The sequence below is a fragment of the Hesperophylax consimilis genome, chromosome 28 (genome assembly GCF_061612785.1).
Source record: "Hesperophylax consimilis isolate HC1 chromosome 28, BYU_Hcon_1.0, whole genome shotgun sequence".
Taxonomy (NCBI): Eukaryota; Metazoa; Arthropoda; class Insecta; order Trichoptera; family Limnephilidae; genus Hesperophylax; species Hesperophylax consimilis.
Genome location: NC_142863.1, coordinates 5423088 through 5437082, shown reverse-complemented (window position 1 = coordinate 5437082; position 13995 = coordinate 5423088). Strand labels below are relative to the sequence as shown.

Here is a 13995-nt window from a genome sequence, read left to right as displayed (position 1 = left end):
AAAATTGTTAAAAAACAACTCAACAACTACTTAAAAGATAAGAAGATAATGAGCCCAAACCAGTTTGGATTTAGGGACAATCTCAGCACACAGGATGCGATTGCTAAATTGACATAAAAAATAATGCAAAAATTAGATAATGGAGAAAAGTGTCTTGGAATATTCATTGATCTCCGCAAAGCATTCGATAGCATATCACACTCAAAACTCACTGAGAAACTAAAACAAATTGGATTGGACGGAATAGTGCTATCATGGTTCCAAAGTTACCTTAAAGAGAGATTTCAATAAGTCAAAATCAATAATACCCTTAGTGAACCCAAAACCTAATCTTTTGGCATACCGCAAGGAACTGTCATCGGTCCAATCCTTTTTATTATATATGTAAATCAAATGTTCACTCTTCCCATTGTTGGAAATATCATATCTTACGCAGACGACACTGTAGTTATCACAAAAGGAAAATCATGGGAGGAAACAATGAGGATAGCCAATATCAATATAAACATACTCAAAACATGGTTCGACCTAAATTGTCTCTCACTAAATACCGAGAAAACATATTTCATCCCATTCTCTTTGCAGGAAAAAAATTTCAAAAACAATATAACAATTAAAATCCATTCATCCTAGTGTGAAAATAAAAAAGAATGCAGCAATGTAAATTGTTTACCAATAACATGCAAAAATAGTATAAAATGTCTAGGTATCATAGTAGATAAACACTTAAAATGGAACGAACAAGTCCAAAATACGGCAACCAGAGTAGGAAAACTTATTTACTTATTCATTAGATTGGGAAACATCCTATCATATAATATGATTAAAACTATTTATTTCTCTCTATTCTCCAATATGGTATAATTGGGTGGGGGGAACTTTCAAAACTAACCTGTTACCTGTAGAAAAGACACAGAGGTTGATTCTAAAAGTCATCCTACGTAAACCATCTATATTTCCAACAACACAGTTATTTAACTCTTTTAGGGTTCTCAGTCTAAATAATATATTCAAAAAGAACTCATTGTTACAAACTCATAAAGATCATTTCAATCCTACAATAACATTTCCAAAAATAAGTAACCGATCAAGATCACGTGGCAATTTAAAAATCCCTAAATTTAAAATGAGCGCTTCTCAACACCATTATTCTTATCAAGGTATAAAATTTTTTAATGCACTCCCATATAAAATCAAATCTGAAAAAAATTATAAAGCCTTTAAATTCCAAATAAAACAACTTCTTGATCAACCAAATAATAATTATAAATTGTAATTTGATTTTTTACATATCTACTGATAACAGGTACATATTAGTAGTAATTGATCAAAGTCAAATTTTAATGGTACATACTCAGTATATCATTAACTATTTCATAAAATTAATTAACTAAAAATATATATTTTTCTTCTTTTACCATATCCTCTAATATTATATCAGCATTCGAGCCACCAACAGATTATTATCGCAATTCATTATGTACCTTCGCTTGCAATATTATCAGCTCTGTTTACTCCAAATGAATAAAATAACTCCATGTACTTATACCACCTACTACCTACTTATTAATCGAAATGTAATAATATTATTTTTATTTTATTTTTATTCTTAAATTAATGTTCAATAAAAATAAATATATTCTTATATTTATTTACATATAATATGTATCTAATTTAGTAACATCTATTGTAGTCTTTTTTCATTATCTATACTTTTGTTATCATGCTTTATACATTTTGTTTATTTCTTACTTTGTAAATAAAAACTTTCTTTCTTTTCTTTACCCAATATAATATATTGTATCGGCACTACTCCCCAACTCAAACACGAGGAACGTTTTTCTCTATTGAATTGGGTAGTTACGTTAAAAAGAAAACATTTTTATTGTCATTAGTTTTTTGTTGTAATTTAACATATTTATGTTTTTGTATAAAAGAAATATATTTTTAAATAAAAAAAATCCCGTTGGCGGCATTTATTTTTACTCGTTAGATATTTTCAATTTGTATTGATATTCAGGCGACTAATTATTGCTTATAATTATTTGTTATCCTTTGTGCTATTCATAAAATCTTGTCTTATAAACATTAGTTTATCATTAGAAAAATAATAATATTTGACAAGTCAAAATATTTCACCAACAATTGTAGATATAATATGTCTCGACGCCATCTAGTGGGGAAATTTGGCACTAACAAAGCCTTTCCTACAAAAATAAAGTTGGTTGTTTACAGGTGGAAAAAATTTATTAAGCAGTAATTGTTGAATGAGGTACTAGTACATATTGAATTATTTGGCCGGTTGGAAATAAGCTGACACAGCTCAGTAGTTTCAGAGCATCTGACCGGACATCAGAAGGTACGGGTTCAATTCCCATTGGCGGCATTTATTTTTACTCGGGAGATATTTTCAATTTGTATTGATATTTCAGGCGAATAATTATTGCTTATAATTAAACGTACACTTGTTTATAATAATAATATTTGGATGATGTGTATAGCGCCATTTTTGTGCAAAATCTCTTCAAGGGCGCTGTTTATAGTATATTTAAAAAAATTAAGTTTTGTCGAAAATATCGTTCATGTCTTTTTTAGTAGAGTAAATTTGTTATATTTGTTATTTTTAGTAGAGTAAATGCTTCATCAATTTAACCAGGAATAAGGACGAATTGAGCTTACTTTGGGTACATGGATATGCACACAACACACTTCCATCAGTTTATACCTTCAGTGGCAATATTTCTAGGCTGTTGAGGGGCGGGAGGGCACTACCCGCGAATATAAACTTCGTAATTGATGATGGAGATATAAAACACAAGTATAATAATTTATTATCAACGAAAAGAATAATCGCGAAGCTTTGGGATTTTTTTTACAAAATATCGCTCTTTTTTTCTTTGGGCGAAACAAGACATAAAATCATCATATATCTATAATTTATTTTTATGTTTTTTTTATATTTACTCCACACAGGAGGCCCTGAAGAAAATAATTTCCCTCAGGGCCTATGTCATCTTTGGGGATGCTGTGTGGAGGGTCTTTTTGTGGAGAGGAAGGAGTGAACATGGGTCTTGAAGAGTCCCATGTTGTAGGAGGGAGGAAACACAGAGGCCGGCAGTTCGTTCCACAGCCGAGCTGTTGAACTTAAGAACGAATCATAGAAGCGACCCGTTCTCATGTGACAAGTGTCAACTGTGTACAAATGTTGGGCGCGCGTTTGGCGTGTATCCCGACTACGCACCGGTGCCGAAGGGATCAATGACGCTAGTTCCTCAGAGCATCTTCCATTGTAATACCGATAGAACAAGGACAGCATACCTACCTGACGCCTGTGCTCTAAAGATTGCAGTCCGTTTGTTAAGATTGGGGAATCTATCAAACGGACCGCCCGTTTCTGCACAGAGTCAAGGGTTTTTTTCAGGTATTTTGGGGCTCCAGACCAGAGATGGCTGCCAAATTCGACAGTAGGGCGCACTTGCGATTTGTACAGGGTGAGCAGTTGTGTACTATTAAAGTATCTGCGGGCCCTGTACAGTACGCCCAGCTTCTGAGAGGCCAACTTTACTCTAGCTTCTATGTCGTCTAGTCTAAAAAATTTTAACGTTTTGCTTGTAGTATATTACATTTGAGTGATATTTTGACGGCCTCCGTGGTCGTGGGGGTAAGGCTCTCGACTAGCAATTCGGAGGTCGCGGGTTCAAATCGGGTAAATTTTGTGTTATTTTGCAAATTTTTATATTAAAATAATATTAATTCTACTTGCGGGACGATCTAGAGTGGAAGATACTCTCAGTAGCGCCCTGGTGTTCATATCACCGTTCAGAATTTAAACGTTGCTGGAAATGGCTTTAGGTGTATTTGGTGACCAGATCTGAATAACCAAGTACTTTCTCACCTTCATCTTCCCCATCTCACCCCCTTTACTCTCTTTAGCCTCACAACATACCTCATAGGGATGCCATAGTCCTACTGACTCCAGACGGTTGGGAGCAGTTGGGACTCTTGTGCTAATTCGCATAAAAAAACAAGTATGACTTAATACAATATGCTGGTTGTAGGTCAAATTGGTTTTAGTAGATTAGTGCTTTTTGTGTTTTTAAAATTGTTGAAGTTAAGATTGTTTTTTTGGATTTATGTGACTTTGTGTGAATTTATACGAACCAAAAAACTACTCAATATGGACATTTGAGCAAATTATTGGCAACAAAGTTATGCATAGTATAACGAAATTATCTTCAAGCTATTGCATGGAACAATTGTATGCTGGAAGTCACTGGCTCTGTTTCATTACGTTTGTTAGAGGTACCATATATTTAAAAGCGCTTACTGCTATACACCGATGTGGGGCGTTTGGGTTGCTTCTCTCGTGGTTCAACTCACAGTGTGTGGGTTATAACCCGCACAGCGGACGTCGGCTCGTCTCCTGACTCCCACCTGAAGTCCACGGCTCTCTGAACTGAAAAGTGCCGAGTTATCCCGACACAAGTCGCCGTCTCCAGCTCTCTGTATTCTCCTTCCCCCCCTGTTTTGTATCTCCCCCACGTCCGTAGTTAATCATTCCTTTTATGGGCATGATTTTTGCGATAGGGCTTATTTCTGTTTATCGTCGATCACCATATAAGGCGATCCTTCTGATTGCACGTGACCGAGGCATATTTTACACTATATTGCTGCGTAATCGATGTGGTGGTGTATCCTTTATGATTCGTAGTCGTGGGAATGATTGATTAAGGTTTTGTAAATTAAGTTATTTATCTTCCTAATGAAATAAATAATTACTAATTTCAAAGTGGATTAAAGGTTTTTCTTTGAACATTTTTAAATCTTCTGTCACCTAAGTCCTCCATCGTTGAATAAGCGACGTTTTCCGTTTACAATGAAGGTGGTAGGAGAAAATCAAATAATGTCAGATTATACATACATCTCATTCCAACTATAGTTTTCACTCTCCAATACAACGTTTACACAGTCTTGGTAACAAATACTTAAACAATATAAATGTATTTGACAATAATTTGAACTTGGCAAACTTTAAACGGAGTATGTGCGAACTATTTTTACCTAATTTGTAAACCATTGTTATACTTTCTTACTATCATTATGGTTGATTTGGAGGATTTTGGCAGATTTTCTATTTTTCGTCTCACTTATTTGTACTCTATCCACACCTATATTTTTTAAACTCTTATATTTTATGTTACTTATTTTGTCAACTCTGATATTTTTTTTTATGTAACCTGTATTTTGTTAACACTGATTTTTTTAAATGTAATCTGTATAGCTAAAAAATAAAGATGTACATTATTATAGGTAAAAGCCCTATGGGCGTTTAAATAAAATAAAATAAAAATAAAATTTGTAATCCGTAAATGTTTGTCTTAAAACCGAACAATTAATCATTTTATTTTTTTCATTGCAAATTTGTTAAAAAATGTTTAACTCGACAAATAAAGTCAAAACCGATATGTGAGTTCTACTTATTTTCAATTAATACTTCAATTTATCACCATGTAATTAATCATCTGCCGGCTCTGTAGAAAATCCCTTCGGGTTTCGGGGACATTGCTAATCCGTTCAGTAAGTACACTGTACGGGTACAGACACAGAGCCAATGTAAACACTATCGCATAGTGTATAGAGTAAATGGCATCATGATAATGTTTTTCACCCAATATATATATATATATAGCAATGTGATCAAAGTTGCTTGAAATGACTTTAGCCGTGTTGTATGGCCAGATATTTATTTATTTACTACTTGGTTTACTGAGCCTACTGGGCTTTTATGTGGAACTTTACTTTTCACTTAGATACAGTACTAGGCTGACGTGTGACGTTGCTCGACTTTCAAAAATATAAAATCCATGTTTTATATATACAGGGTGTATCGGCACTAACCCGACAAACTTTAACCAGCTATTCCTTAGCACATTTGGAGTAAAAAATGTTATGGGCACTTTGCTGTCCGGTAGCATTTTTTTTTCAATTAAAAACCAAAAAAATTAAAATTTCCACACTACATCACTGTCATTGGCATTGCGTTTCGTGTTCAACAGCTGTTATAAGCAATTATGTCAAAAAGCGTCTTCGCTCTTTCGCACACACTTAATAATAATAGTTAAAAATGAGACGAATGGTGCCGTGCCATTTCGTTGTGATTGTAAGTGTGCGCCAATATAGGTACACACGTGCATTATTCAACGGAATTCGAATAAAATATTTGCCAGATGGGTTTTCAAACTTTGAAAAAGGATAAAACAGTGGTGACATGTGGTGAAAATATGACTGATAAATTTTTTATTAAAAAAAACGTTACCGGACAGCAAAGTGCACATAAGATTTTTTACTCCAAATATGCTAAGGAATAGCTGGTTAAAGTTTGTCGGGTTAGTGCCGATACACCCTGTATAAACCTTCCGGAAGAAATTCTCTAAATGAAAGTGAAAACCCTATAAAACTCCATTGCATACTTTAGAAGAACTAAGCACACTAACAGACAGACGTGGATCGCAAATTTATTTAAGTATAAAAGAGAAGTAAATGTAGCAGTATAACAAGAATAAAATGATTGGAAGATGGTTTGTAAACTCGGGTACTATGGAGAGCATTCATTTCTTTGTTCCCGATGAAAGCAATCTTGCCTTTGAACAGAATCAATTCGGAATTCGGAGTTATCCTTAGGAGATAGACAAATATCGTTACCGACTTTGTAGACCTTTTAAAGATATACAATTCCGTAGTACATTATTTTGATGTATCTCATAAGGTTTAGCCAGCGTTAGCAATGTAAGCGCCTGAAAATATTTTTTTAACAGTTGATTACAAAATATCGACTTTTCCATACTTTCTATAAATATAATATGCATGTATCACCTATATAAACCTTCTGGAAGAAATTCTCTAAATGATAGTAAAACCCTTATCAAAATTCGTTGCGCAGTTTAGAAGAATTAAGCACACAAACAGACAGACGCAGATAGCGGCTTTGTTTTATACTATTTAGAAGATAAACTCGTAAGCTAAACATTTTAGGCCCCGTAATAAGCGTTCAAAGATGGTTTGAAAGGGAGATATGTAAAAACGAACGTAAGAGGTAGCGTGCTAATATTAAAAAACTCTACTAGTTCAGCGAAAATGGTGAAAATATTTAATAAAACACAACTCGTTTGAAATAGATCAAAAATCTCTCTACAAATGCTTTGGTTGCATTTAAAGATACACTGTGAATTTTTTCATGCCTATAACATAATAAATAACAGAACAAATCGTGTGTTTTATAATTTTCGGAGTTTATTTTGCAATTTTTTTCTATCGAAGGAATTTCATATAAAATATCTTCAAAAAAATATTATTATTTTGAAATTTAAAAACTAAAAGAGTTAAGGCGATGCCATACGTAGTAATGCAAAATCATGTGTTTTTGGTTTTAAATTTTGGTCGCCTAGAAATGTTTCAGATGCTTTAAATAAATACTGCGAGTAGAATACATCTTGGCCTTTGAAATAATCGAGTATTTTTTATAAAAGTCTTTTTATAAGCTCAGAAAAAAATAATGTACAGGCCAATGAAAACTGCTTTAAAGTTCAAAATCTCCTACTTACGAACCCATTTTCCGTTATGATTTTATTAAATAATGTGGCAAATAAATTTGTTTATAAAATGATAAAAAAAAATTAAATATTTATGCCTGAACATCCACAAAAAAAAATAAAAGGCACTTTTTGGCCATGTTTTTTCTTGCATAAATCAAAACAGGCGGATGGTGTTAAGCGGGAATTTAAACCTTATCGTTATCTACGTAAGGGTTGTTATCGATAGCGGCTAATTTAAAATATTAAAAGGCGTAGTGCATCGCCTTAACGATAAACTTGTTATAAATCGTTAGAAATTGGGAATCCCCGCATTCCCAATTTCTAACGAACCCCCGCATGCTCAAACAAAACTGTAAAACTTCTACCCTTGATTCTGAAAATAGAGAATGACTCCCATTCTGAATTACCGTGTTCTTACTTACAAAGGCAGTGGATACCAGCTTTATATATATTTACATAATTCTCTTTTAAACAACGCACTTAAGTGAATAATTACACAATCTTGACGAAATCACTAAGTGCGAGCCGATGAGAGCGGATTTCTTTTAATTTAATTAATTATTTGCTAACAAATTATTATAAGCAATAATTCATTGCATGAAACAAAAATATAAATTGAAAAAATCTTCGGAGAAAAATAAATGCCGCCGACGGGAATTGAACCCGCACTCTTCTGATTACCGGTCAGGTGCACTAAGCCACTTTGCTACGTCGGCTTATTTTAACCGCCCAATAATACATTCAACAAAGTACTAGTATTTTATTCAACAAATATTGCTTATTGATATTTTCACCTGAAAACAATCAAGTTTATTTTTGTAGGAAAACAAGGCATTGTTAATTATTCAATTTTCTACTAGGTAGCGTCGAATTATATTATATATTATATTCTATTTCGAAGATTTATATTTGTGTTTCACGATAATTATTATTAATTATAATTTTTTTGGTAAACTAATAAATAAATAATAATTAATATTTGACAAGTTCTAGTATCTTCACCAAAAAAATGTAGACAATTTGTCTCGACGCCATCTAGTGAGAGAGTTAGCACTTACAATGCCTTTCTCATATAAAATAAAGTTGGTTGTTTTCAGGTGAAAAAATGTAACAAGCAGTAATTGTTGAATGAAACACTAGTATATATTGAATTATTTCGCGGATAAGAGATAGGCCGCCATAGCTCAGTGGTCAGAGCTGTCGACCGGAAATCGAAAGGACACGGGTTTAAGTCCCGTTGGCGTCATATATCATTTAACAGGAGATTTTTCAATGTGGATGAGTGTTTCAGGCTAATAATTATTGCTTATAAAATAATTGTTAACTTTTTTGCTTTCTTATAAAATTATTTAAAAAATAAATAAAAAGCAGTTTTTTGCTTGAAATTGAACGTTTCTAGACTCCGTTTGTGAAGCGATTTTAATGCCTATTACCTACAATATAAGGTATACAAAGAATATACACATTTTAATCTTCCTCTTAATTTATCGTCTTATATTAATTGTCGACATCAGATTTCTTTGGCATGGTATTTTTGACTTGGCAATTTTTTTGCCCTTAAATATCTGCCATGTAATGCGCTGTCATTTCGACCTTTTTATTTACAACGGCTTAAGGGCTGTCTTATGGAAATCTTTAGTCCCGTTGGCGTCATGTATCTTTTATCAGGAGATTTTTCAATGTGGATGAGTGTTTCAGGCTAATAATTATTGCTTATAAAATAATTATAATTATTATTGCTTATAATAATTTGTTATCTTTTATGCTGTGCATAAAAACTATGGCTTGTAAACATAAGTTTTAATTTAAAAAAATATACAGGGTGTATCGGCAAGTACCCGACAAACTTTAACCAGCTATTCCTTAGCACATTGGAGTAAAAAATGTTATGGGCGCATTGCTGTCCGGTAACATTTTTTTTCCATTAAAAACAAAAAATAAATAAAAAAAATCCACACTCCGTCACTGTCATTTGCATGGTTTCTCGTGTTCAACAGCTGTTATTAGCAAGTGTGTCAAAAAGTGTCCTCGCTCTTTCGTACACACTAAATAATAATAGTTAAAAATGAGACGAATGGTGCCGTGCCATTTCGTTGTGATTGTAAAAGCGCGCCAATGTACGTACATTATTCAACGAAACTCGAAAAAAATATTGCCAGGTGGGTTTTCAAACTTTGATAAAGGATAAAACATTGGTGACATGTGGTGAAAATATGAATAGTAAATTTTCTATTAAAAAAAAATGTTACCAGACAGCAAAGTGCCCATAACATTTTTTACTCCAAATGTGCCAAGGAATAGCTGGTTAAAGTTTGCCGGGTACGTGCCAATACACCCTGTATAATTATTTCCAATTTGGGAGCAGTTTAGTGCGTTGTGTAGCTTAGTCTTAATGTAAACATTCAGGAAAAAATATCAAAAACAGATAACGAACCTGGGATACCTCTTCAGCATCAGGGGAAGTTGGAGAGTTGGAGTCCACCTGTTGGTATCCTGAGCAGCATGAACCGTCAAATGGTGATCTGTCACTCGCCCTGGAAATAAAAAAAACATTGTTTTTAATCACAAACACATCTGAAATACCATGGCAACAAATATAAACATATTATTTATGTGAAAAACCTTCACATAAGTAATATGTTCACAGTACATTCACCGTTGGCGCGTTTTCACCGCACTGCCAACACGTATACAGACCTTTTTGATATTTTCAAAACCTCACCGTCTTGCATCAAGGCAAAAATACTTGGTTGTGAATGTAACTGATATGTTTGTGAAATGTTAAATGTCTTTTTGTACTGCATCATACTGACATGTTCTTCTTTATGTGTAATATATGTATATATGTGTTCTTATTTTCAAAACCTCACCGTCTTGCATCAAGGCAAAAATACTTGGTTGTGAATGTAACTGATATGTTTGTGAAATGTTAAATGTCTGTTTGTACTGCATCATACTGACATGTTCTTCTTTATGTGTAATATATGTATATATGTGTTCTTATTTTCAAAACCTCACCGTCTTGCATCAAGGCAAACATACTTGGTTGTGAATGTAACTGATATGTTTGTGAAATGTTAAATGTCTGTTTGTACTGCATCATACTGACATGTTCTTCTTTATGTGTAATATATGTATATATGTGTATACATACATTCCACATATATACATATATGTGAAATGTATATGTATAGCATCAATATAAACTGCTTGCTTCAGATGTCTTATAGTGTTGGCTAACGGATGTATTATTTTAATGAACAATGTTTTTTTTAATTGTCAAGTCTCTGACAGCCCTGAATTGTTGAAGCTACTTTGCCATACACTCCGGCCATAGTGGCCAAGTGGAGATAAATTTGATTTAACAATAAACTCACTACTATTTGCGCTACTATAATATTTTGCTAGATTATATCTGTTGGCAAGTCACCTTTTCTGTATATTTTATCCTGTTTAAATGAAGTGTTTTCTATTATTGTAGCATTCTATGCCTTAAGAAAATTTCAGCTGTATCACATTCAATGTCGTTTTGTATACATATTGTTGTGTTCTTAAATGTAATACTAATATTCGCCTATGTACCACGGTGTACTTATAATCTCATGTATCAAATTATTGTAAAAGCCTTTTATGGCGTTTAATAAATAAATAAATAAATAAACCTAACCTTTACGTAAGAAGAAGAATTTTTGCTTGACCCTTTCAAACCCTAATTAAAACTTGCAGTGGTAGAACAAAATTGATAGTTCATAAAAAAAATTCGTAGACATTAATTTGACAATTTTCGGCGTTTTTTTTGTTTTTTACCACTAGTAACTTCCATGATTCACCTCTGTATACCACAATGTTACTGTTGAAAAACTACATTTCATTGACTTGAATTCGACTCCGTATCTTAATAATTTCCCTCAAGTCATATGTCATCTTTGGAGATGTTGTGTAGAGGGTATTTTTTAGGAAATGTAGGAGAGGAAGTTCTGGGAAGGAAAAAGGTATGAGGGGTAGGAATTAACGGATGAGTGTGTCCAGGAGTGAAGGACGAATGATCTATCCCTCCCTATGCAGCGCAAGGCTATGGGTCGAGACAGACCAGTTGGAGAGGCCAAAGGGTTTCCCCAAACCAGCTTCTCCCGGCCAAACCCGCCTACAAAATTAATCTAATTCTGGTGCAGAGATGTTGCATTAATTATTCCTCGGACGTCACCGACTTATTCTACCATTCAAACCTCTAAAGACTCCTGGCACTAATAAGAACAAACTATATTTTGATTTTTGCGAACGCAAACATACGCATACTGAATTTTTATATATTAAAATATTTTGAGATTAGTTTCAAAATAAAAATAATTAATTTTTTTTTTCAAATTATATCTCAGAAGGCGTGTTTCACATAAAATGACAAAACGTACACTGTATACAAAAAAATATCGGTTTTTTAATAAATAAAAAAAATACATAAAAAAAAAAGATTACCTTAAAAAAAAAATCGAAATTATAAACAATGTCTATTATAATATACTATTTTATAATATTAAGACATAGGTAAATAAATAACTATTTAAAAATAACAAATAAATAAATAAGTTATTGTTGGTCTTATTTTGAAAGCTTATCGTAATACAAATAGTAAAAATATTTTTTTAATTTCAGAATGTGGGTTTTATATTCGAGAATAAATATTTAAAATCTTAATCAGAATTTTATTTTTCATTTCCTTTTCAAAAATTTTGATGAAAAAGATCCGTCTCGTTTCGTATACCCAGTCCACCGGGGATGAAATAAATCTTAAATTTAAAACGTTTTCAGAGGAAAAAAATACATTTTCACTTCGAAGCAAAGTGCTACGCAATGTTATATTTTTTTTAAATTTCAACCTAAATATTTAAGTGGGGTATTTTCCTAAAAACAAAACATTTTAACAAAATAAATACAGGGTGTAACAATAATACTTTACTGGCATACTTAAACAAACGATTCCTGGAGGTCTAGCATGGAGGACGATCGATAAAACCTTATGTCAATACGATATCGACTAAATTCGTGATCTATGGTCAGTTAGCAATTTCATAAGAAAATCCGTCAAAAAAATCACGCTAAATCTCCTTCTTTCGTTATGCAAAATTACTGATTTATTAATGAACGGAATCAGATTAACGAAGCTCCTTAGATTAAAATACGTCATTTATGCGATCAATTATATCCGTTCGAACGCGTTTCTCGATATCCGATCGAGCTAAAACTCGATAGATTCCTTGTCGATGACGATGCATTCTATCAACTTTTGTACGTCGCGGACATTTACGCATTTCTCTGAAATTGAATGACATTAAAGCAGTTAATATACGAAATAAATGTAAGTCCTACCCAATCGGGATTTGACTTAAATTATTACTATCAATAATTAGTCGCCTGTAATATCAACACAAATTGAAAATTTCTCTATAATATATAATTGTCAGACGCTCTGGACCACTGAGCCACGTCGGCTTATTTCCAACCCGTCAAATAATTCAATATGTACTAGTACTTCAATCAACAATTACTGCTTATTATATTTTTTCAACCTGTAAACAACCAACTTTATTTTTCATAGGAAAGGCTTTGTTAGTGCTAAATTTCTCACTAGATGGCGTCGAGACATATTATATCGACATTTGTTGGTGAAATATTTTCACTTGTCAAATATTATTATTTTTTTAATGATAAACTAAAGTATAAGACAAGGTTTTATGCATAAAAACCTTGTCTTATACTTTAGTTTACCATTAAAAAAATAAGCGATTTGACTTACCTAAGAAAAGGGATTATTTATAGTTAAGTACTTATCTAAGAAAAACCTTTTTAATTTTATTTTCATAATTCTTATCAATATCAATAATGGCTTTAATTTCAATCAGGCAAAAATAGTTTCAATGGATTAGATATTTTAAATTTAGATGTAAAGTTCGAAATGAATAAATCCTTTACATCTATTTTACCTCAAAGGTACATTTTATTTTTTTCTATACATTAATAAAAATCTCATCCTAAAAATAACCGACGATGTCTGTGGGCGAACGAAGCGAACGGCTGGAAATACGCTAAATTGGTCTTATAGTCCGAAAATATCTCATATTGAGATTTCCGTTTGACCGGTTATTCTCATTAGGGTTCACTTTGGCTGTTTAAATAATCAACCGTAAAAAAAATGACTCCCCAGGGATTAGAGCCAACCGCGCTAGCCACTAAACCAAATCCCAATTGGGTAGGATTTATTCCGAAAAATAATTTCTGTAATGTTATCCATTTTTTGATTGCCACCAAATGTTGTTAGAATGCATTGTAATCTGTCGAGTTTCAGCTGGGTTAATTTAAAGTGCATGCGATGTCAGGCAAGAGCAGCAGAGACAGAGCTCGTGCTAAA

General features: G+C 32.7%; 1 protein-coding gene across 1 annotated transcript in view; it reads right to left on the bottom strand.

The window, feature by feature from the left end:
• LOC149410070 (uncharacterized) overlaps window positions 1-13995 on the bottom strand; it is a 149388-nt gene that overhangs the window by 95626 nt on the left and 39767 nt on the right. The window contains exon 4 of the mRNA XM_089648934.1: window positions 10027-10126. Coding sequence (XP_089505060.1) covers window positions 10027-10126 — 100 coding nt within the window. The remainder of the gene's footprint in view (window positions 1-10026; window positions 10127-13995) is intronic.